Source organism: Rhinopithecus roxellana, chromosome 2 (assembly GCF_007565055.1).
Source record: "Rhinopithecus roxellana isolate Shanxi Qingling chromosome 2, ASM756505v1, whole genome shotgun sequence".
In the NCBI taxonomy this organism is placed as follows: domain Eukaryota; kingdom Metazoa; phylum Chordata; class Mammalia; order Primates; family Cercopithecidae; genus Rhinopithecus; species Rhinopithecus roxellana.
This window is the reverse complement of record NC_044550.1, coordinates 11123123-11147634: the sequence shown is the minus strand read 5'-3', so window position 1 is coordinate 11147634 and position 24512 is coordinate 11123123. Positions and strand designations below refer to the sequence as shown.

The 24512-nt window shown below is 36.8% G+C and overlaps 1 protein-coding gene and 1 pseudogene across 2 annotated transcripts in view; one reads left to right on the top strand and one right to left on the bottom strand.

Annotated features, from left to right (window-relative positions):
* Positions 1-1634: 1634 nt before the first annotated feature.
* On the top strand, positions 1635-23302 carry ADH4 (alcohol dehydrogenase 4 (class II), pi polypeptide). Its single transcript, XM_010365527.2, has 9 exons — positions 1635-1743; positions 3375-3476; positions 4513-4654; positions 7055-7142; positions 9168-9399; positions 14166-14426; positions 20031-20166; positions 20642-20780; positions 22913-23302. The coding sequence occupies exons 1-9, from the start codon at positions 1726-1728 to the stop codon at positions 22935-22937; spliced, it is 1143 nt and encodes a 380-aa protein (XP_010363829.2). The 5' UTR covers positions 1635-1725; the 3' UTR covers positions 22938-23302.
* Positions 12048-24512, bottom strand: part of LOC104664093 — a 29821-nt pseudogene continuing 17356 nt past the window's right edge. The window contains exon 2 of the transcript XR_004052670.1: positions 12048-12298. The product of XR_004052670.1 is annotated as an rRNA-processing protein FCF1 homolog pseudogene, transcript variant X2 (transcript). The remainder of the gene's footprint in view (positions 12299-24512) is intronic.

Sequence of the window (24512 nt, the reverse complement as noted above, 5' to 3'; positions counted from 1 at the left end):
GCAGTGAGCTGAGATCTGGCCACTGCACTCCAGTCCGGGCGACAGAGCGAGACTCCGCCTCAAAAAAAAAAAAAAAAAAAAAAAAAAAAATTAACAAATTCATAATAATGATGTATTTTTGTTTCTTTTTTAGTTATTATTTTAAATAATTTTATTATTTATTCATTTTTATTTTTAATTTTAATATGTACAGAAAGAATTGTACATATTGTGTGAAGTACCTATGATACTTCAGTACACACATACAATGTGTAATGATCAAATCAGAGTAATCATAATTATTTCTAAACATCTCTCACTAGTTAATAGAATAAGCACAACAAAATCAGTATGAGCTGACTCCAGTACAGGACTGGTGCTTATCCTTATTAATAATCAGATCAATACAAATTAAAAAACACAATTAGGTATCTTGACGCACCACCAGATTAAGAAAATTTTTAAAGTCTGCCAATTCTAAGCATGCGTGAGGATGTGGTGCAGCGAGGACCCTCATGCACTGCTGATGGTAGGTGAAGCCATTCTGTAAAATTCCTTGGCCTTCCTATTAAAGTTGAAGACTTTAATTCCACTCCTAGTCAAAAATATCTAACAACCAGTACAGATAGGAAACTCCATTTCTCACAAATGGAAATACACATGTGACTCCAGGGGAGTTCTGACCCACAGCACTGGTGGCCACAGCCCCAGGAGGTCAGATGGACACTAGGTATTTCTCTACTGGGGTTCCAGGGACTACTCTGTTTTGGGGGGACAGCCAGAGACCCAGAACCATCAGGGCTGGTTGATGGACTCACACATCAGGCGGGACAAAAAGAGTAGCTCCTTAGCAGTGACTAAATAGGGGCCCCCAGGGTTGCAACAGAGTTAAAGGGGAACTTGGGGATTTGGGATAGTGATTTTTTACCAAGCTGAATAAAAATATTTCCAAATTTTGATAATTGGCATGGACTTCATAGTGGGTACTGGCTGAATATCAGTTCTGAATTTTCTTTAAGGCAACTCAAGCATATGTGCAACCGAGTACATGAAAAGAATGTGTATGTAACCACTAATTCATCATAAGCAAAGAGAAAAAAACAGCAAAAAGGAAAATGGATGAATAAATTATGTTCAATTCATACAGTGGAATATTCTAGAGTAATGAAAATAAGCTACAGTCACAGGCAATGTGAATGATTCTCACTAGAGCAGAGGGGAGAAAAAAGACATGAAACAATACATACACTATGATTCCATTCATAAAAAGGCTTTACTAGATTAAACTATTGGACAGAGAAGCATAAATAGGTAGTAAACCACTAAATATGCAAGGAAATGATTATGAGAGTTGTGAAGGAGAAGAATAAGTAAGTTAAATGGGCAATTCTGAGGAGTAGAAATTTGCTTTACTTCATAATTATTTGGTAATTCATCTTTATATGTTTAATGGGCTTTTCTCTATTATTATATATTTTTCAATTAAAGAAAAAAGAATTTTAAAAATCTTGGAGCTCACTGAGAGCAATGGGGTTTGCAGCTGAAGTCCAATAGTACAAAGGATGTGGTAAGAGGCCGGCAGAGCTGTGAATTACAGCAACAAAGAAGGAAAGAAAGTGATTGGAGAATTATGCAACATGAATGGTATTTATGCAAAGACGGCTCCTTATAGGACACAGAACTCTCTGGGTAGCAGTGGAAGCCTCTTAACTCAGAAAGAAACTCCCAACAGTTTCCCAAAGAAAAATGGGCACCAAAGGCAAAGTAAGCAAATAAGCTGTATCTTTGTTCAGTTTGTGCTTTTCTGTGTCTTTGTATGTTTGGCTAAAAGAAGCTTCCTTCAGGAACTCAGGAAGCAGTGACTTAGAGTTGATCCAAAGGATATGAGTGGCCCCTATGCCAGGAATTTATTTCAGGGAAATTAACTGTGGATTGCCAAAATGTTTATTACAAGGGTGTTTAGTTAATATTAATATTATTCAAATGGCCAAAAGAAGAGAGATTTAAGTAACTAGGCTGTAACCCTAAAACAGAATATGCATAAGTTACAAATAACGTTGCAGGAGAATATGGGAAAACATTCACAGTATATTAATAAGTAGAAAAAGCAGATTACAAAATACTATGGACGATGTATCTTATTTGGGGATACTCAAAGAATTTGCATCAAAAGCATAAAGTGGGTAATGAGCTCACAGATGAATTTCATTTTATTTTTTGTCTTTAAAAACTTGGTATGCCTTGGCACTTTGAAACTTCCTATAATTAATATATATTTCCTTTGAAACAAAATAAATAATATTCAAAAACATAATTCAAAATTACTTAACTATTGAAAAATAGATATTCATGTGGTCAAAGACTTTGGGAAAAGTATACCAAATGTAAGCATAGTAGTGTTAGAACAGAAGATTATAGGTTTGTTTCTTTCTGCTTTCTTTCAATGTTGCTTATATTTGAAATTAAAAATATAATTTGAGGCTAGAAAAGAATTGGGATTATAGAATCCCAAATACTTAAATTCTGTTCATTCATCTTTACCCAAATTCTCACAATTAGACCAAATTTTTATTTAATTTATATCCTACTGATAAATTTGATAATGATGTAAGCCTCATTTCTCAGACTTTTAATGAATTCTCTGGGGACACTATTCAAATGCAGATTTTGAGTTAGTGGATTTGAGGCAGGGCTTTTATCTCTAACAAATTCCCAAGTCATGTGAATAAATGCTTGTCCGAGGACCACACTTCGAGTTGCAAAGATGTAAAACACATCTATTCTCCAGCAATTATCTGACTCAGGTAATTCAGAGCTGATTTCAAACAGTTCACTCAATAGATTTTTATAGGCCATCTACCTTTTCCAACTCTATAAATCTATCCTCTCTGTTATAGAGGGAAAAACTTGAGGCATTATATTAAGGTAAACTTTAATACACCTGTTATTATTATTATTATTAATATTTTTTTGAGACGGAGTCTCGCTCTGTCGCCCGGGCTGGAGTGCAGTGGCTGGATCTCAACTCACTGCAAGCTCTGCCTCCCGGGTTTATGCCATTCTCCTGCCTCAGCCTCCCGAGTAGCTGGGACTACAGGCGCCGGCCACCTCGCCCGGCTAGTTTTTTGTATTTTTTAGTAGAGACGGGGTTTCACCGTGTTATTTTTTAAGAAATAAAAAATGTAATGAGTATAATGTAGAATTTAACTTCTTATTTTTCATTAAGATCCCCTGTCTTTAAAATAATATCATAAGATCCAGCCACAAACTCTTTAACTCTTTGTCGTGAAATTATAGTATTAATATATTCTATTTTTTTCTCATGATATCCTCTCTCCCACCCCCAACCCTGTCAAAATCTCTATCTCCTTCTTCCTTTTCTTTCTCCCTTTCAGGTTATTAAATGCAAAGCAGCCATCGCCTGGGAAGCAGGCAAGCCCCTTTGCATTGAAGAGGTTGAAGTAGCTCCCCCCAAGGCTCATGAAGTTCGCATTCAGGTAAGTGAAGACTTTCCTTGGGTGGGAGCAGACAGGGCCTCAAGTGGCGACATGGCTTCTGTCAAGTCAATCCTATGTGCTATGATTCAGAGACCTTGGAGTTTCTAGTACAGGGAAGTTGTATTTTTAGGTTCAGTCAAAAATAGGCATTATCCCAAAAAGGAATAAATCATCCATTATTTTAGTAATTTTTGAATAATGGGTTTAAAATTTAATTGGTCTTAACATTAATCATTTACCCTAAGAATCAGACAAAGGAATTCACTTTGAATTTGAATTAGTTAGGTTTTCTTTTTGTTTTCCAATTGCTAATTATTTGAAAGTGTTATTAAAAGGAAGATAGAGAACTTGCTCCAAAACAACAAAGAAGAAAAACCTGATATGCTGCTCTGGGCAGCTGAAGAGTCCTGGGTATCCAGAGGAAGAGACAGGAGTAGGTCACAGGGAGAAGAGAGTACATGGAATGGAGTGAGATCACTGATGGCAAGTTTGGACTTTCCCCATTTTTCCCAAGCTGACCAGACTTATGTTTTCCCTGAGGACCCCCACATTAAGAGTCTGTACATGAGAGTGAATGGGACATCCTCATTGACAGAACCTTGAAGAATATAGGTATACATTGGTAATTAATGTAGACAATCCTTGATTTCATATTGTTCTCGCAACTGTAAAAGGTATATTACCTTAACTTTATTTCAGCAAATTTACCCTATAATAAGCCTATAATATAATAACCCTATAATATAAGCCCTATTACCTTTGATTTTTCCTCTCCTGGAGGCAATAATTGCCAATCCTATCTCTTTTTTGATTTTCTGACAACAGCAAAAGGTAGAAAACAAAGATGCATTATAAGAGGAAACGAATTTAACCTAGTATATTTTTATTGGTTCTTTTTTTCAAAAGGTGATTCTTTTATTGAGTTCTAGAAGTCTTATAAAGTTTCAAAATGATATCAGGCCTAATATTATATGTAACATCCAGTTCAATAATATAGTTGCAGAAACACAATTCAAGTCTGTAAATTGCCTTGTAGATCATTGCTACTTCCCTGTGCCATACTGATGCCACTGTTATCGATTCTAAATTTGAGGGCTTAGCTTTCCCAGTGATCGTTGGCCATGAGGCTGCAGGGATTGTGGAAAGTGTTGGGCCAGGAGTGACCAACTTCAAACCAGGTATTTTATTTTATTCAGATAAAATGGAAATGTCACAATATTTCAGAGATAATTCTTGATAGTCCTGGCTTGGCATGCTATAATTGATCTTTATTTACAAAGGAGGACCATCTTTTCCAAAGTAAAACTGAGACACACAATCTATCACAGTCTAGCAATGGAACAGAATATTTGAAATCAGAACTGTCTAATAAAATCTGGGAAATGTGGTCACTTTATTTACATAAAGCACTGAGAAACTGTCCTATGAAGCAAAGTTACAAGGTTAGCTTAAACTGAAATTTCCATGTTTAACAAATGACACCTTACAAAAGAACAAGATCATGTCCTTTGCAGGAATATGGATGAAGCTGTCAGTCATTATTCTTAGCAAACTATTGCAGGAACAGAGAATCAAATACTGAGTGTTCTCACTTATAAGTAGGAGCTAAATAATGAGAACATATGGACACAAATGGGGCAATGACAGGCCCACTGGGACCTACTTAAGGATGAAGGATGGAGGGAGGAGAGGCTCAGAAAAATAACTGTCGGGTACTGTGCTTAGTACCTGGGTGACAAAATTATCTGTACACCAAACTTCCATGACACGAGTTTACCCATATAGCAAACCTGCACATGTACCCCTAAATCTAAAATTAAAGGTGTTGTTTTTCCTTTTTTTTTTTTTTTTTGCGACAGAGTCTTGCTCTGTCACCCAGGCTGGAGTGTAGTGGCGCAATCTCAGCTCACTGCAACCTCCACCTCCTGGGTTCAAGCGATTCTCCTGCCTCAGCCTCCCGAGCAGCTGGGATTACAGGCATGTGCCACCACACCTGGCTAATTTTCTATTTTTAGTAGAGACGGGGTTTCACCATGTTGGCCAGGCTGGTCTCAAACTCCTAACCTCAGGTGGTCCACTCACCTTGGCTTCCCAAAGTGCCGGGATTACAGGCATGAGCCATTGTGCCCAGACATTTTTTTTTTTTTTAACAGTGTCTTACTCTGTTACCCAGGCTGGAGGACTGTGGCCCGATCTTGGCTTACTGCAACTTCCACCTCCCGAGTTCACACAATTCTTGTGCCTCAGCCTCCAGAGTAGCTGGGATTACAGACATGAGCCACCACACCTGGCTAATTTTTGTATTTTTAGTAGAGACAGGGTTTCACCATGTTGGCCAGGCTGGTCTTGAATTCCCAACCTCAGGTGATCTGCCCGCCTCAGCCTCCCAAAGCACTGGGATTACAGATGTGAGCCACTGCATCTGGTGTAAAATAAAAGGTTTTGTTAATGACATGTTATAACAACTTCTATATAAAAATGCGAACTATTTTAATATTAACAGCAAACTATGTAAAGAATTAGGACTTAGAGGTAGCTTTAGTGAGAAACATATATATGTCAGTGTTAGCCGAAGTGTCTTTTTGGAAGTTTGTAAGATAAACATAATACCTAAACGAAGCACACACCAACAGCTGAAACTATTTACTCCACATTTTACAACAGATCCTCCAGATACTGGAATATGAGCTATGTAATCCTCATTTGGCAGGCTGGATGAACCATGCCACTCTTTTCCCTTTGAATGAGAATGCTGCAAAGTTAGAGGTACATTAGTACCTTTCCATTCCAAAAAAGACTGTACGAACAAATTGCTTCCCAACATTTTGTGTCAATGAAGGAGTCTGGCCAATTTCATCCCTTTAGCCCCAGCTCTGCCACTTACTGGCTATGTGATCTTGACCAGTTATGTCACTTTTCTGTGATTCAGCTCAGATTTCTGTTTTATATAGTGTGAATAAAAATAGGGCTCATCTCAAACAGTTGTTCTGAGAATTAAGCTCTGAAATAATACATGTAAATAGTTATGTATTAAATGCATGCGTGGCATGTATTAAATGTTGAACGCATGTGAATTATCATCATTAGACCTCAGGCATTGAAGCACAAAAGTCACTATTAAATTGGAATTTATTAAAAAGTAGAAAAATGTGGAATTTGAAAGTGAATCTAAAGGTGAAACATGGCAATGATATAAAGTTTATACCTAGCCTATAATTGTTTACCTCTCCTATTATATAAGGATGTTATGTTTCATACATGGTGCTTGGAAATGTAATAAACAATAGTCATGATGCAGAGAGTCATAATGACAGCAAAGTCCCAGAGTACTGTGTCTGATGATATCAACACAGATTTGTTGCTTGACTGCCAAGCAGAGTAATTTTTTAAAAAATACAATATAGGCAATACTTGGAGGAATCTGCAGTCTTGTAAGGTAATGAAATATTGTAGCCACCTATACTTTCCACTGAATATAAAATGTATACTGTAAAGAAAAGGTGTTTTCCACTGTTTTATCTGGTAGGAACTATAAGTAACATCTTAGGCACCATCCAACATATGGCCTTTCTTTCTAGGTGACAAAGTAATTCCACTTTATGCACCTCTATGTAGAAAATGCAAGTTTTGTCTGAGTCCACTCACAAATTTTTGTGGAAAAATCAGGTAAGCACTCTACACCGTTAGTATAAATTTGAATGAATATTTTGGAAAGCACATTGACATTACCTAAATGGCCTTGAAGAAGTGCAAACCTTCCACATACTAATTCTAATCCTAGGTGTGTACAAGATACTACTGCAAGTGCACACAAAGAAACATTGCAACACTGTTCATTATAGTAAGCAATTTAAAACAGCACAAATGTCCATCAGAAAGAGAATGAATTTTAAAATTGCTATGTAGTAGCACAATGGACTACTACACAATAATGAAAATGGCTAAACTTGAGCTGCATGTATTAACATAAAATAATCTCACACACATAATGTTAAGGGAAATAAGCAAATTGCTGAAGGAATATTTAGTAAGGTGTCATATACAAAAACAATACTATACTTTCTAATGGTTGTTTGTATATGTAGTAAAAGCATAAATAAATCACTGAAATAATAAATGCCAATTCAGAATAATAACTACTTCTACAGGGATGAGAGAGGGATACAATAAGGCAGAGTAAAGTGATTTACTCCAAGGCAACATAGTTATAAGTCTTAGAGCCAGGTTTTTAACCCAGGCAGTATGGCTCCGGAGTCCACAATCTTAATCATCTTGTTTTTGCTTTACTGAGACTACAGACAGATCCTTTCTTCCTTAACACTAGTTGAAAGCAGTTATTTAAGAAGCTAAAACTGCACTACTCTTACATCTATTACTGTGCCTCAATTTTTTCATCTAAAAAATGAGGATCAAAATAATGCCTGCTTCACAGATTTGTTCTAGATATTCAAAGAACTAATATTTTTTGCAAAGCTTTAATGAAATAATGGATTTAGACAATGCCAATAAATTCTTTCTAATAAATGTTATAAAAAGAGATAATTAGATATTCCAAATGAAATATACAATACCACCTATAAAGTATTACCACAAAAATGTAAAATCTGAATCAGATCAAGTGTTTACATCAAAAATACTAGTTTATGAGGGGATACAGGGATACAGAAATATGTTCAACCATATTACAGGAATGTTAGGAGCAAAATCCAGAATGAGGAAAACTCTACAAGACAAATGATTCAATTCCTTCAACAAATAAATTGCAAGGAGAGAGAGAGAGAGAAGGGATCTATAATTTAAGATAATTAAGAGACGACAAATATGTGGACCTAAAAGAATCCTTTAGAGATACACGTTAATGTATTTACAGATGAAATAGTGATATCTGGGATTTGCTTCAAAATACTGCAGTGTAGGGGAGGGAGCAGGTATTGTGAAGGAATACTAGGTGAAACTTGATTGGCCATGAGTTGATGGTTACTGGAGCTGGGACAGGGACATATAAGGGTTCATTATGCTATTCCTTCTACTTTTATACATGTTCAAATTTTCCATAATAAAAATTTTTAAGAGTTAATACATGTAAAGCCCTTAAAAGCATTTCTGGTACATAAAAGCATTCAATAAAAGTTTGTTCCCTGGCCGGTGCGGTGGCTCATGCCTGTAATCCGAGCACATTAGGAGGCCGAGGCTGGAGGATCACCTGAGGTCAGGAGTTTGAGAACAGCCTGACCAACACGGAGAAACCCTGTCTCTACTAAAAATACAAAATTAGCCAGGCATGGTGGTGCATGCCTATAATCCCAGCTACTCGGGAGGCTGAGGCAGGAAAATCGCTTGAACCCAGGAGGCGGGGGTTGCAGTGAGCTGAGATCGTGCCACTGCACTCCAGTCTGGGCAACAAGAGCAAAACTTCGTTTAAAAAAAAAAAAAAGTTTATTCCCTGCACTCCAGCCTGAGTGATAAAACGAGACCCTGTCACTTTAAAAAAATTGTTGTTGTTATCTTTAAAATGCTTCCAACAAACTATATTTTGTGAAAAGTCTTGTTGTTTTCCTAATTTTTCTGTCGTGTAAATTATCATGAAAGATGTATAATGCTCAACATATTTTGTGGGAAAATGATCAGTGTTCCATTTATTGTAACTCCTCTTCATTTGTATCTCTCTCTCTCTTTTTTTTAATTTTCTAGTAATATTAAAAGTCCTGCTAGTGATCAACAACTAATGGAAGACAAAACCAGCAGGTTTACCTGCAAAGGAAAACCAGTTTACCATTTCATGGGAACCAGTACATTCTCTCAGTACACTGTAGTGTCAGATACTAATCTTGCCAAAATAGATGATGATGCAAATTTAGAGAGAGTTTGTCTGCTTGGATGTGGGTTTTCAACTGGCTATGGGGCTGCAATCAACAATGCCAAGGTAAATGGTTAAACACCAGTTTGTGTAAAACAGAAGTTACTGGGAGGCAGTGTGATACAAATGAACCAGTTATCTCTAAACTTTGGCTGTGTCATTTATTACCTCTGTGATTTTAGGCAAGTTATTTAACCCTTCTAGAATAATATCTACTAAAAATACTTATGGGGATAATTGAATCACAATATATATGTAAAACATCTGGCCCAGTAGCCTACATATAATTGGCGCCCAGCATATGTTCTTATACTATACTAACATGTTAGATTATCGATCATCCCTGATTTAAATACAGCCTGTTTAAATATGTCTCGTAAGGATGAATGCTCATCCTAGGACAGCTGACTCTGTCAAAGGGCAATAAAAATGACAGAAACTCACTTCCATCTTCACACAACCACCCCTGTCTTCTCCCTGATGCTACAGATCTCTCTCCCTCAATCAGTAGTAATTCATTTCTGCTTCTCATCCTGTTCCTTTGTGGCTTCAAAGGAGGGTCTCTGGTAGCAGCCCTGATGTTGACCAGATGTGTCCCTAGAATCCCAAGTTAGAATTTAGAGATTCTTACAAAGCATCTGATCTAGAACTAGAGAGATATCAAAGAGGGATCTCACAGTTGGACATCTCAAATAACCTCCTTATTTGAACCTCCCTGACATCAACCTTTATTCCTGACTCAAAACTGCAAAATGCAGCCAGAGTGGTCTTTCAAACAACAAGTCTGAAGATTTTATTTTTCGTGCATTATTTCATTTTTCCCTCAGGGTGAGGTCAAATTCCTCAGTAGGCTACAGTGACTTCCTACTTCTCCCTTTCCGCTGTGCACTGTTCCCTTGGCTCCACTCTGAGTCTCCAGGCTTCAGTCACTGGGGTTTCTGGGCTTTGCACACTTGGCTTCCAGCAACAGTGCAGGGAAGACTGCCCTGCCTCCTTCAGGCTGACTCCATTTATCACTTCCTCTCAGAGATCTACTTCAGGTTCTCAGGTATGCTTTGGGTGTCCCTCCCAGTTTTCACCCCAATTTTTTTTTCTTTTTTGAGACAGGGTCTCACTCTGTTGCCCATGCTGGAATGCAGTGGCATGATCATGATTCACTGCAGCCTTGATCTCCTGGGCTCAAGTGAACTTCCCACTTCAGTCCTCCAAGTAGCTGGGATTACAGGCATGCACTACCATGCCTGGCTATTTTTTTAATTTTTTATAGAGACAGGGCCCAAGCTGGTCTTGAACTCCTAGGCTCAAGCAGTTCTCCTACTTTTACCTCCCAAAATGCTAGGATTACAGGCGTGAGCCACTGCCAGCCTCTGTCTTCATTCTTATCACACTATAGAGAAATCTCCCACGTATTTTTCTGTCCTATTGTACTATTTGTTCCTTGAGGGCAAGAACTCTCTGTTATTCATTGTGATAGCTCTGGAGGCTGGAATTGTCCCTGGCACATAATAGGAGCTTGATAATTTTTCAATGAATGAACAAATAAAACCAGGTGCATGTGAAACCCTTAAAACAGCCTGGTGAGGCCTGGTCCTCGGCTTTGTAAACCAGAAAGTCCTTTTTATCAGGTTACCTAGAGTTGTTCAGTGTCAAGGAAACAAAGTCAGCCTCACCACAATAAGAGGTTGATCTAGCAGCCAAGATACCAAAGTATGACTCTTCATTGAGAATTTTATCTGCCACACAGTCAAAAATGCTACTCTTTGCTATCAGCATGTTATCTCCCTTTAAAAATGTATTCATCCACACAATTACTCATTAATATACAAATTTAAAAATTGTATTAGAAACCAAACTACAATCAGAGAAGGGTACTAGTAGCTGGGTGGAGTTGACAGCAGATGTGCACATGGCAGTCAAAGCCTGTTTTCTGCTGTATGGCGCTAGAGATTCAGGGAAGAAGTATCACTCTTCAAGTCTTCCTCTGCTGGGCTCCATGCAGTCCATCCTCTTCTACTACTCCAGTCCTTTTAAGGGCCATTAGCACTAGAGATTCAGCTACAGCTTTCTTTCTTAATTACTTATTTTTAATTGAAAAAAATTTGTATACATTTATGAAGTATAATGCAATGTTTTGATATATGTATACATTAAATCAAGCGAATAATGTACCCATCACTTCATATACTAATCTTTTTGTGGTGAGAACATTAAAAATCTACTATCTTAGCAATTTTCAGATATACAATACATTATTATTAATTATAGTCACCATAGGGTACAATGAAATTCCAGAAATTATTCCTCCTCTCTAACCGAAACTTTGTATCCTTTGACCAACATCATCCCATTCCTCATTTATCCCCCCAGACTCTGGTAACCACTAGCCTAGTCTCTCCTTCTATGAGTTTGTCTTTTTTAGATTCCACATATAAGTGAGATCATGCAGTATCTGTCTTTCTGTGCCTGGCTTATTTCTAACATAATATCCTCCAGGTTCATCCATGTTTTCACTATGACAGAATTTTCTCCTTTTTTAAAGCCTAAGTAGTACTCCATTGTGTATACACATACCACATTTTTCTTATCTATTCATCTATTCGTGGAGCAAAAGCCAGGGGTGTGCATACCTAATATTATAGATAAATAAGGAAAGTATTGCAGTTTACCTGTTGCTTAGTAATTTTGTTTCCAATTTAGAATGTATTAATACTTACCTTGAGCAGATTTTCTCTTTTCCTTTTGTTTAAGGATTGGTTCCACATTTTGGCTATTGTGAATAATGCTTCATTGAACATGGGTATGCACAGCTCATTTCCTTTGGTTATATATCCAGAGGTGGAATTGTACAGCTTCCTTTTAAATCCAGTCAAAGTCGACCTAAATTTCCAGGAGCCATTCTTCCCACTGTAAAGGAGGAGATTCTAGCTGCTAAGCCACCTCATGGGATGCTCAGAGAGAAATGAATCTGATAGGAAGAAATTAAGGAAAGTGAAGTATCAGTAATTCTATTCAAAAGGCAAGAGCTTTGATAAAACTTAACTTACTTCTGAGAAGAAAAGTGAAGCAACCTCTCTGTATAATTATTGAGAACACACTAGCACCACCAGAACCCCTATTTCTTTTTGATGTGCTTGTATCTGCCAATTAAACAACATTACACAGAGACCTTTGGAAGTGTGGAAATGTCCTCTAACAGTGGTACTTGCAGACAGATAATCATCCACTGTGTGTAGACCTACTTGCAAATTGTGGGGGCATTTTATAGTGACCCCACCAAAGTTATGCGAGCAAACGCACTTTTACACACAGGGGCCTAGTTGTATAATACAAGTAATGCAGCATATTCTATTTATACACTGTCGTGAGTTAGCCTGAGAATCCAACTAGTAGTTACATTGCTGCAATGGGAAAAATGCATTTCCACTTCCTAAGAGACTCACAGGCTCTTTTTAACTGAGACTCTGGAGAAATATATTAAGAAACACACTGAACACATGCCACAACATTATAGTAAAGAAACCATCATAAGAACAATATTGTTACTATTTGCAATAGATATATATATATATCTATATATATAAATATATATATTTAATATATATATAAATATATAGATATATAAATATATAGATATATATCTATATAAATAATATATATATATTATTTCCCCTGAGTAGCAAAAGCCAGAGGTGTGCATACCTAATATAGATAAATAATGAAAATATTGCAGTTTACCTGTTGCTTAGTAATTTTGTTTCCAATTTAGAATGGATTAATCCTTACCTTGAGCAGATTTTCTCTTTTCCTTTTGTTTATGTTTTAATCCTAACAGCTTTGCATCCTCATTAGGAAATATTAAGTATCTCTCTATGTAGCATTTTTCTATCACTATACTAGTCTGTAGAATAACATATTCCAGTTGCGGCATCTTTTCTTACCATCTTATCTATTACTTCCATTTAATGCAATGAAACAAACATTTATTAAAGACTCAACATACAGAAGACCCTTTCATAATAATGTGGAATTTAAAAAGTTTCTGCCTTCATATAATGTAGTCTTTTAAAGAAATACACATATACACACAATCAAGGCAGGTTATAAATTATATGATACAAGAAAAACAAAACGATAGGCATTGATTTCTGATTCAAGAATCAAGAAAAGTTTCATAGAGAGAATGTCCTTGAAGTCAGGCCTAGGAGTATAGGTTATACTTTAATTAAAGAAAATAAGGTGAAAAGTACATTAGTCTGAGGGAACAGGGTCAACTACAGCATGAGGAGAAGTGCAACAATCTGTTTGCAGTTCTTGTACTGGGAATATCATGGCGATGAAGTTGGAAGGTAAACAGAGGTCAGACAATAAAAATCCTTTCATGCCATGCAAAACAAATTGGACTTCATTCCAAACTGGTGATTTGGAGTGATCAAGTAAATCATTGTAATATTAATACAACCAAATGAGGCCTATTAGAAATGTAGATGTCAAATTACTAGTGATCCAAAATTTTAAAAGGAAAGCAATAAACCCTTCAGAATGTGTGGGTTTTCAAATTTTGTTCTAACACTGAAGGGAAAAAGTAAAACAAGGGAATTATTTTTACTTGGGTTTGTTTCTTATAATCTTAATGAACATTAAATAATTCTCCAAATTTAGGTAGTAATGCATCCATTTTCACATTGGCAGATTTCCTCCATTGGTTATATCATAGAGTTTAATAGCAGGCTGTCTTTAATTCATATGTTCATGCCCCCACTTCCTCCTGCCCCTTAAAAGGAAAAAAGTGGGACTAGCTACTTTAGAAGTTATTTTAATTTTCCTGCTTGCAGGTCACCCCTGGCTCGACTTGTGCTGTCTTTGGCCTAGGAGGTGTGGGTCTTTCTGCTGTAATGGGTTGTAAAGCGGCAGGAGCTTCCAGAATCATAGGTATTGACATCAACAGTGAGAAGTTTGCAAAGGCTAAAGCCCTGGGAGCCACTGATTGCCTCAATCCTAGAGACCTACATAAACCCATCCAGGAGGTTATCATTGAATTGACCAAGGGAGGTGTGGATTTTGCTCTTGACTGTGCAGGTGGATCTGAAACCATGGTATGTATATTTTTTTCTTGCCTTATGTTTTCAATTTATTCTTTGGCTGTTAAATAACAGGGGAAAGTGGGTTATGTTTATTATGGTAACTATAATCATTCCTTCTTAGTACTTTCAAATGGATGACAGTGGAGTAGAAGTATAAGCCACAATTCATTTCCCATTCCCTCAGCTATACTCCATTTCCTTCAATGCCCATGAATGTGTCCCCCCAAATGCCAGTACTATCTTGGTGAGTTCAGTCTTCTCTTGTGATAAGAAGCCATGCCAGCATTATGTGTAGATGCTGATTTTTCTTTTGAGATCCCTTTAAAAAGCTCAATATTATTTGTCTGGAGATAATATTTTCTAATTCTGTTTTCTATGATAATTCCAATTCCTATTCCTTGGAGACAATTTTAGGGGTTTCTTCATTTTTAATTAATTAGAGAAATGTTCCTTTTCACTACGAAATCAAATAAAATGACAAGTGCATTAATTAAGTGACAGCATTCTTTAGCAAAAGATATAAAGGGATGAATTAACTAACTGCAATGAATAAATAGGAAAAACACCTGTTTGGCTTAGCTATCTTATACATTATATACATGTTATTAATATTTGTTAATAATGTAGAATATCTTTTCTATAACAGTATATATTTAAAATTAATAAATATGTGCATGTATTGATATATTTAATATTAACATGTTTACAGATAATAAATACTATTTAACACTTAGATATTATACATTATATAATAATCTATTGTAAGTAATGTTTATTAATGTGTAAATAACTATTTCTATTAGTCCTTAATATTAATGTTATTAATATTTATTCATTCTTCTATATGAAATGCAGCAAAAAATAAAGTGAAAACTTAGAAATGAACATTTTAAAAGAATTGTGTTTTATGAGAATTGAGCCCTCCCCCACAAAAAAATATACAGAAGGCAGATTTAGAGGAGGAAATAAGAGAGGGTGACTTGTGTTTCCTAATAGCTACAACACATTCGCTCCCATATTAAAGTAGAACAGGGAGAGGCTAGCAACCTGCACACAGCCCAGCTCTGTCCATCAGATCTCAATAAATAGGTTGCAAAATTAGGTCCAAATTACACATTTGAAATTTTCTATATTTCAAAAAAAAACCATACCACAAAATTTAAATCATCTTTTTTTCCTGAACACTGCAATGTTGTATCATTCTGATTTCTTCCCGACTCAGGACAGGCTACAGTGCCCTCAGTGACTCCACTGGTTGCACACCTACGAAGCCGGCCTGTCTATTCTACTCCAAAAAGTGGAATGAAGAACCAACTACAACTACAGGCAATATACTGAAAAGTTACCTTGCTTGAGTGCCCAGCCTAATTCTCCAGAGAGTCAGCAAATAATCGCCTAATGTGTATTTACTCAAAGACACTAAGCAGATTTTGGGAGTTTTGTTTTGTGGTTTTGGTTTGTTTGTTTTTGTTTTTAATGAAATGACCAAAGAATTCATCAACTGAATTATCTGCCTATAGATTCTTCTTATTTCATTAGTGAGAGCCATGAAGTAGTTGTGATGTTATTCCTTTTACTTACACCTTCACTCAGCCTAGCTCCCAAGCCATCTTCTAGGCAAGATATAACGCATAAAATTCTATACTTCCCAGAAGCAAATTTTGTGCTGGTTCTTCCCCCTTGGTTCTTACACGACTGGTGTATTCCTCAGAAGAGAATGAGACCCAGGAAGACTTATGATGAGAGCCACAGGCTACTGTTCCTCAGTCATTCTTCTCTGAACAGTTTCATTATAATATATGCAAACTGCTGAAAACAGTATCTGGCAGGTACTAAGCAACAATAAACATTAGCTATTATTGAAAATGCATGCATCAAGGGCTCTGCATCTAGCACTGCTCACCTGTGTTCAAGGCTTCAGGCCCTGCTTTTGAATTGATGTTAGTACCTGCAGTGTGCAGCATGCCACATCCATCACTCCGCTTCCCATGGCTCATTTATTTACAAACACTAAAATTTAGCCTATTCACCTTATTTTTCTTGTACAGAGATTCTCAAGACTAGCTATATGTTAGAATTTCCTGAGGGGTTTTTCATTGTTGTTTTGTTGCTTTTTTAATACCAATGAATGGGCCACACCCAGGATATTCCTGTGTGCTGGGGGCCCACTGACAACATTTTAAAAATTAATTTCTCAAGTTGAGAACCACTGACCTAAAAGTTAGCATCTTCTGTCATTAAACTGACTTATTATATCATGAAAGTCATTTTCAATTATGGAACAGAATTATATTAGAGAATCCAAATAAATCCTTGGAAAGAGAAGGATTTATTTAATCACCAAAAGATGAGTTACCTACTCTCCTACCAAAAGTTTCTATAACTAGGAAAAGCTATGTTTCTAGGTTTCAATGACCTCTAACCCTCTAAACCAAGGGTCAACACCCTGTAACTTACCAGCACAAGGATTATTCACTAACACCTGCTAAGGACCCTTTTAAGGAGCTGAAGGTAGTGATACTGGAGTCTATGACCTGACTGGAAGCTGTAGAAAGATTTTATAACTTTTCAGTGATTAATTTTGTATAACTTTAATAAGCCCCAGCAATAAGTCAGAGACTTAATTTAGAATTTAATTTTGAGAGTGTTTGTCAAAAATGTTAAAGGCGTCAAAACATTTGATTAAAACAGAACCATAGGTCATTGTAAAACAATAGTTACTTATTTAGCCAAATAGATCATCAAAAGACTTTAAAGGCAATACATAAGGATATATGGATGTAAAAACCTTAACCCTGTTTTTTTAAGCAATTAAAAACCTAATATAGGCAACACTGGAATTATTTTGATAAAATGTAAAATGTTGTTTCTTAAGTCAGTTACCAGAAAGGGAAAGAAAAACTGGTAGTGTGACTGCTTCTCCTTATGGGAAGCCCATTTTAATAAACCTGATGGGAAAAGTGATTGAATTTAATCAGACATGGGAAAAGTGTGTTCAGGATTATGAGTTCAGCAGGAAGATACATAATTCTTAGTAGCTGCATGAGAAATTTTCTGATTACATTGAAAAATTTAAACCTATCAAGAAAAGCCAAGAGTACAGAATCAAGTTGTACTGGAGGAAAACATTCACTCCTAGACCTTTAAGATAAAACATTTTAGTATCAGGCCATAAGAATAGTTAGAACTAGAGGAAAAAACTTATAATAGCTGATGAAAAGGCTAAAGAAGAGAGTTATATCAGTCCAAGGGGAGACAAAGCTGAAAGCAGGGAGACATAGCAAAAGTTGAACTTCTGACATATGATTTTGAGAAGTTTTCAAAAGAAACAAGTTATAAAATTAAAAGTTAAATTTCTTTTAATTTTGTTAAGAGCAAATCAATACTATGAAGAAACTTTGTTTTAACATAGGGGAATAATCTTAGAAAGACTATTCTAAATAATCCTCTTTTAATTATAGCAAATTTAATCACATACAAAATTTTTTTATAAATTCCTCTTCATGAACCTTATTATGACTTACACAGATGATCTATGATATGCTTGGACTTTTGACTTATCCTAATTTTTTCTTTTTAAATAATCAGTCATTTTATTTTAGGACAAGATTTTCCCATAAGATTCTTTTTTATATGAAATTATTTTTATATGAAATTATTTATATGAAATTTTATATCAAATTTTATATGAAATATATGAATAATTCATTTTGTTAAAATATTATTACATTATTTTATTTAAAATATTTTATTAAAAATATATTTTTATATTTATAACTTTATATTTCTCTCCCCTACTTACTTTATCTTTTTAAATAAATAACTTTAAAATAATCTCCAAATTATATACAATTATTTTTTAATAAGAATACAGGCCAGGCACAGTGGCTCACGCCTGTAATTCCAACACTTTGGGAGGCTAAGGTGGGCAGACTGCTTGAGCCCAGGAGTTCAAGAGCAGTCTGGGCAACATGGGAAAAACCCATCTCTACTAAAAATACAAAAATTCATCAGGTGTAGTGGCACACACCTGTAGTACCAGCTACTTGGGAGGGTGAGGTGAGAAACTGCAGGAAGTTGAGGCTGCAGTGAGCTATGATCATGCCACTGCACTGTAGCCTGGGCAACAGAGTGAGACTGCCTCAAAAAAAAAGAGAATACAATTATATATTTATATATGAATTAGAATTCTTATTCCTAATAACCTTAAATTTTCATGAAAACTTAAAAAGCAAGCAATCCTGAACTGTTAGATGTAAGCATATTATAGATGAAATCATCTCACAATTTTAGAAACGCTTTCCTATATCACAATTTTTTAACTGGAAATGGCTCACACATCCAGCATTTATCATTTAATTTAAAATAATTTTCAGATTTTATATTACACAAAGTCCACTTATAAGCATTTATTTCATGTACATATACTTTTTCATTTTTAACAGTTATCTAGATAACTCGATAACTGAGATATTATGCAGAACTAGTCATTATTTAAGATTATTTCCATGTTAACTTTTTTTCTGAGATGGAGTCTCACTCTGTCGCCTGGTGGAATGCAGGGGCACAATTTTGGCTCACCACAACCTCCACCTCCTGGGCTCAAGCAATTTTCCTTCCTCAGACTCCTGAGTAGCTGGGACTACAGGCACACGCCACTGTGCCTGGCCACTTTTTTGTATTTTTAGTAGAGATAGGGTTTCTCCATGTTGGCCAGGCTGGTCTCGAACTCCTGACCTCAAGTGATCCACCTGCCTCGGCCTCCCAAAGTGCTGGGATTACAGGCGTGAGCCACCATGCCTGGCCCTTGTTAACTATTTTTAAAATCTGAACATTAGGTGAAAACCTAAGTAAGAAACTTAAGGTTAAACACATAGGTATTTTGCTGATAAATTAGGTGATTCAGTTGCTGTTATTGACCTAACAATTTTAAATTAGTCTTTTTGTCAAAAAAAAAATCACACAAAGATAGATTCAGCTGGGTTTATAGTCTCACAACCTTTGTGCCAAACCCTGACACTTTAAACATTTAGCAGAGGCAAATATAAAACTTATTTACTCACACACAAATGTATGCTGATTTTTTAGACATCTTTATTTTTATTTTACTAATTTTTTTTTTCTTTTTTTGAGACAGAGTCTCACTCTGTCATCCAGGCTGGAGTGTAGTGGTGCAGTTTTGGCTCACTGCAACCTCCTCCTCCTGGATTCAGGCAATTATCCAGCCTTAGCTTCCCAAGTAGCCGGGACTACAGGCAGGCAACACTACGCCCAGCTAATTTTTGTATTTTCAGTAGAGACGGGGTTTTGCCATGTTGGCCAGGCTGGTCTTGAGCTCCTGGCCTCAAGTGATCCATCCACCTTGGCCTCCCAAAGTTCTAGGATTACAGGCATGAGTCACCCACACCCAGACTGTACTGAACATTCTATCTGTAATGGAACACTGGACCCTCAAGGCTCAATGTACCATGATACTATGATGTCATTAGCTTGAATCCCATTATCTTACATGCAGAGTTGCATTAATTTTTTTCTAAAGCATTGTACATTCCCACAGTGGAGTTCATATTCTACTTTTCCACTGACTCAAGTAGTCTTTTGTGTTCGATCTTACAGAGAGCAGCCCTGGACTGTACAACCGCAGGCTGGGGATCATGTACTCTCATTGGAGTAGCTGCTGGTAGCAAAGGATTGACTATTTTTCCAGAGGAGCTAATAATCGGTCGTACTATAAATGGAACATTCTTTGGTGGTCAGTTTTTTTTTTCTTCATAGCTTTAAATATTTTTCCTAGTAGTTCTGAAATTCTTAGAGTGAAGATTATTGAAAGGAAATAAAAATAATTTACTCAAACATTGAATCCTTAGAGCATATCCAAACACTACATAAAAACTACTAATTACTTATAAGTAATTTATATAAAAAGGTAATTATAATTTGCAAATTGAAATTTAATTTGCATTTGAATGAACCAACATGGAGGAACAAAAAATAAACATTGACCTAATTGAGATAATTTGTTATATAGAGTGGAAAATAATCTTAAATTTTTCTTATAAAGAAAATTTTTTAAGTAGATGTAAGTGCAGAAAATTAAAGATGGAAGGAGTTTAATCTATTTGAAACAAACCAAATCTGACCTAATAATTTCATTCATTCAGCAAATGCTGATTAAACTACTTTGTGTCAAGCGCATGTCTTTATTTTGCATTTTGTCCACATTACAGGCTGGAAAAGTGTAGATTCTATCCCAAAGCTGGTCACTGACTATAAGAATAAGAAATTCAATCTGGATGCATTGGTGACCCATACCCTGCCTTTTGACAAAATCAGTGAGGCATTCGACCTAATGAACCAAGGAAAAAGGTACATTACTAATGGATGATTGAATGATTTAAAAAACATTTACAATGATTCTTTTTTTTTTTTTTATGTTAAGAACTAACCAACTTGTTTTTTCTGACATTTTCCATATCCCAGGTATTAGATGTGCTTAAAAGACTGAATAGTGGCTATTTCAGAGGGAAAAGTCTTCCATTTCAATAATGCACATCTGTACACTGTTACAATATAGAATGGTAGTATAAATTGATACAATTCCCATTTCAAAAACCATTAACTCAGTTGGGGCTGCTCCCTAGAAAGAGAGGTTTCTGCATAATATAATGTTAGATCCCTCTAGTACAGTGTACCCCTGAGTTTGGCACTGTGGTGTTCTGCAGTTTGACATACAGTGCCTACCCCAGACCCTTCACAATCAGAATGGGGTGAAAACCATGGCTATGTGAACAGAGAGTGCCAGGGATCAGACATGTAAAAGGTGCCCCAACTGTTTCATTCTCTTGCTTTGTCATGGAGTTCCTATAAGATACCTTCTGATCCACTATTATAGTTATATAGTCTCCCATGTCAGGGATCCCAGGAACTGATGTATAGAAATGCTCCACCTGGAAGATTCTTAGGGGTTGGGGGATTAGTAAGACTAGGATAAATGATTCTAGGTAAAATGTTCAAGCACAGCCTCGATCAATAGAAACAAAGGTCAAAAACATTAGGAACAATGTTACATAGAGCAGATGCAGGACAAAGAAGAAATGAAAAGAGAAGACACAACAAAAGAGAGGAGGAAAGGCTAAAGTAAAATTAAAATAACTGGGATTTGAAGCAGGGAATAAATGTTGCAGAAGAAGATAGTCTCATGGTGTGAGGACCCAGACTACTTCTTGGGGAAGAAACCTGAGAAAATATCCCCACTGACATGAACTCCCCAATTTGCAAATATGTCAGTGACAACATATCAAAAGGAAGTTCAATAAAAAGAAAATACAAGCATTATTTTTTAAGCTACACCATGTAAACTTAGTATATAAGCCCTGCAATATTTTATACAATCTCAATATCCCCATAAGGCATACTCCTCAAGTTAGGAGTCAGAGGTTGGAGTGGGGTTTGAGCCTCACACCCTTGTACTCTTATCCTCTAACACAAACTTTTTATCCTAGAATTCTCAATTATGGAACACATCCATAAGGAATGCTAAGTGGCAGCCAGGTGGAAAATGCTGCATTGTTTTATGGGCAAGTCTCCCACATTCTCCAAGGAGGCTTCCCTGGTAATCAGCCTAGGGGTAGACACCAGAGTGAGGCTTCCTGCTCCTTCTCTAGCCCACTGAGAATACCGTCAGACTGCCCACACAGATGGAAAGGTGGCAATGGGGAAGGCAGAAGTTGGGCCTCATCCGGTGTGTCCACCATATGGGCACAGGAAGCACAAGAGAGGGCAGGCCCTCCTACCACCCAACTGCAAAGAAGCAAGGAATTGGGAGGAAGGGGATGGGATACAATGACTGACTAGCCTGTTGAGGTGTAGTGACCCTGCCCCAGAGTGAGGAAAGGACACAGAGATTCTCCTTCCACAGGTAGGGGTGTCTTCCAGTCCTGGGTGAAGAAAACATTTATGCATAACAAGCTGCTGAGAGCAGGGGTTCCACAGCTCCAACAGTAATGTCTGAGAAAAGGACTGCTCTGTCTTTGAGGCTTATCCCCCACTTGGTGTCTACATGTTGGAGTTATCCAGGAATAAGAACATCTGGGTTCTCAAAAAGTAGCATCCCAACACACCAACTTTGATGCCCACTCCCTCCTTCGATGCTCAACTTTTCCCTCAGCTATAGATCTGAGAACTGACTATTCCAAGACTAAAACCTGACTCCCTCCTTGGTACATTCTAATTCTCCTCAACAGCACTACTGAGTAACAAGGACGCTGCCTAAGGTGAGCGAGGGTCCTGAATTCCCCCCCGGTTTACTAGCACATGTATAAAATATTATTAACACCATGAATGGAAGAGGAGGATGGGATAAAAGAAATTAGGCTTAATAAAGTGGATGTCTAAAAAGGAAGATCAGATCCTGAAATGAAAAGGCAAAACTTATTTGTGAGCTTTGGTTAAATTTATCATGAAAATTATACTTATTAATGTTTTATTGTTATTAACAGCATCCGAACAATCCTGACCTTTTGAAGATGCCAGGAGCAATCTGGAATGCTATCTCATTGAATGTGAACCTGTCTGGTTAATTTATTACCTGATTTGATGAACCAAGGAAAGCCATGAGTTTAAACAAATATTTACATTTAATATGGGAACATAAAAGAGCTTTAAATATTACAGCCTTTGTACCTGTTACATATATAAATATTCCCTATGTTAAATAATAATAATAACAACTAGTGTTTATGTATAGAATCATATGATCTTTAGAAATTGTTTAAAATTAGTTCTGGGAAGGTGAAAGTGGGGAATTAAGAGATAATAAATAAAACTAGATTGGCTTTATGTTTATAATTTTTTTAGATTGGGTAATGAATACATGGAGTTTCATTATACTTTTCTCTCCACTTTTGTCTATGTTGAAAATCTTCTGGGAGCTAAATGATGAGAACACATGGACACACGAAGGGGAACAACACTTACTGGGGCCTGTTGAGGGCAGGGAGTCAGCAGAGAGACAGCATCAGGAAGAATAGCTAATGGATGCTGGGCTTCATACATGGGTGATGAGATGATCTGTGCGGCAAAGCACCATGGTACATGTTTACCTATGTAACAAACCTGCACATCCTGCACATGTACCCTGGAACTTAATAAAAGTTAGAAAATTTTTTTTTTAAAGATGCAATAAAATTTTTTATTGTAAATTGACAGTTCATAATTGTACAAATTTATGAGTTACAAAGTGATGTCACAAATTGTGGATAGAATATGGAATAGTTAAATCAAGCTAGTTAACATATCCAATACTTCAAATACATTTCTGTGATGAGAATATCAATTTTGAAATGTATAATACTCCATTATTAAGTATAATGCACCACACTGTACAACAGAACTCAAAAAAAGTATAAAACATATTCTTCTTGTCTGAGATTTTATACCCTTTGACCATCATTATTTTTTATTTTTTATTTTTTGAGACAGTCTCACTCTGTCACCCAGGCTGGAATGCAGTGGCGCAATCTCAGCTCACCGCAACCTCCGCCTCCCGGGCCCAAGAGGTTCTCCTGCCTCAGCCTCCCCAGTAGCTGGGACTACAGGCACGTGACACCACACCCAGCCAATTTTTTTTTTGTAGTTTTAGTAGAGATGGGGCTTTGACATGTTATCCAGGCTGGTCTCGAACTCCCGACCTCAGGTGATCCACCCACCTCGGCCTCCCAAAGTGCTGGGATTACAGGCGTGAGCCACCATGCCTGGCCTAATTTTTATGAGACAAAATATCAATTTCAGAACAGTACCAGTGACCGGGCACAGTGGCTCATGCCCGTAATCCCAGCACTCTGGGAGGCCGAGGTGGGCGGATCACAAGGTCAAGAGACCGAGACCATCCTGGCCCACATGGTGAAACCCCGTCTCCACTAAAAATACAAAAATTAGCTGGGCGTGGTGGCGTGCACCCGCAGTCCCAGCCAATCCACAGGCTGAGGCATGAGAATCGCTTGAACCCGGGAGGCGGAGGTTGCGGCGAGCCGAGACCGCGCCACTACACTCCAGCCTGGTGACAGAGCGAGACTCGTCTCAAAACAAACAAACAAACAA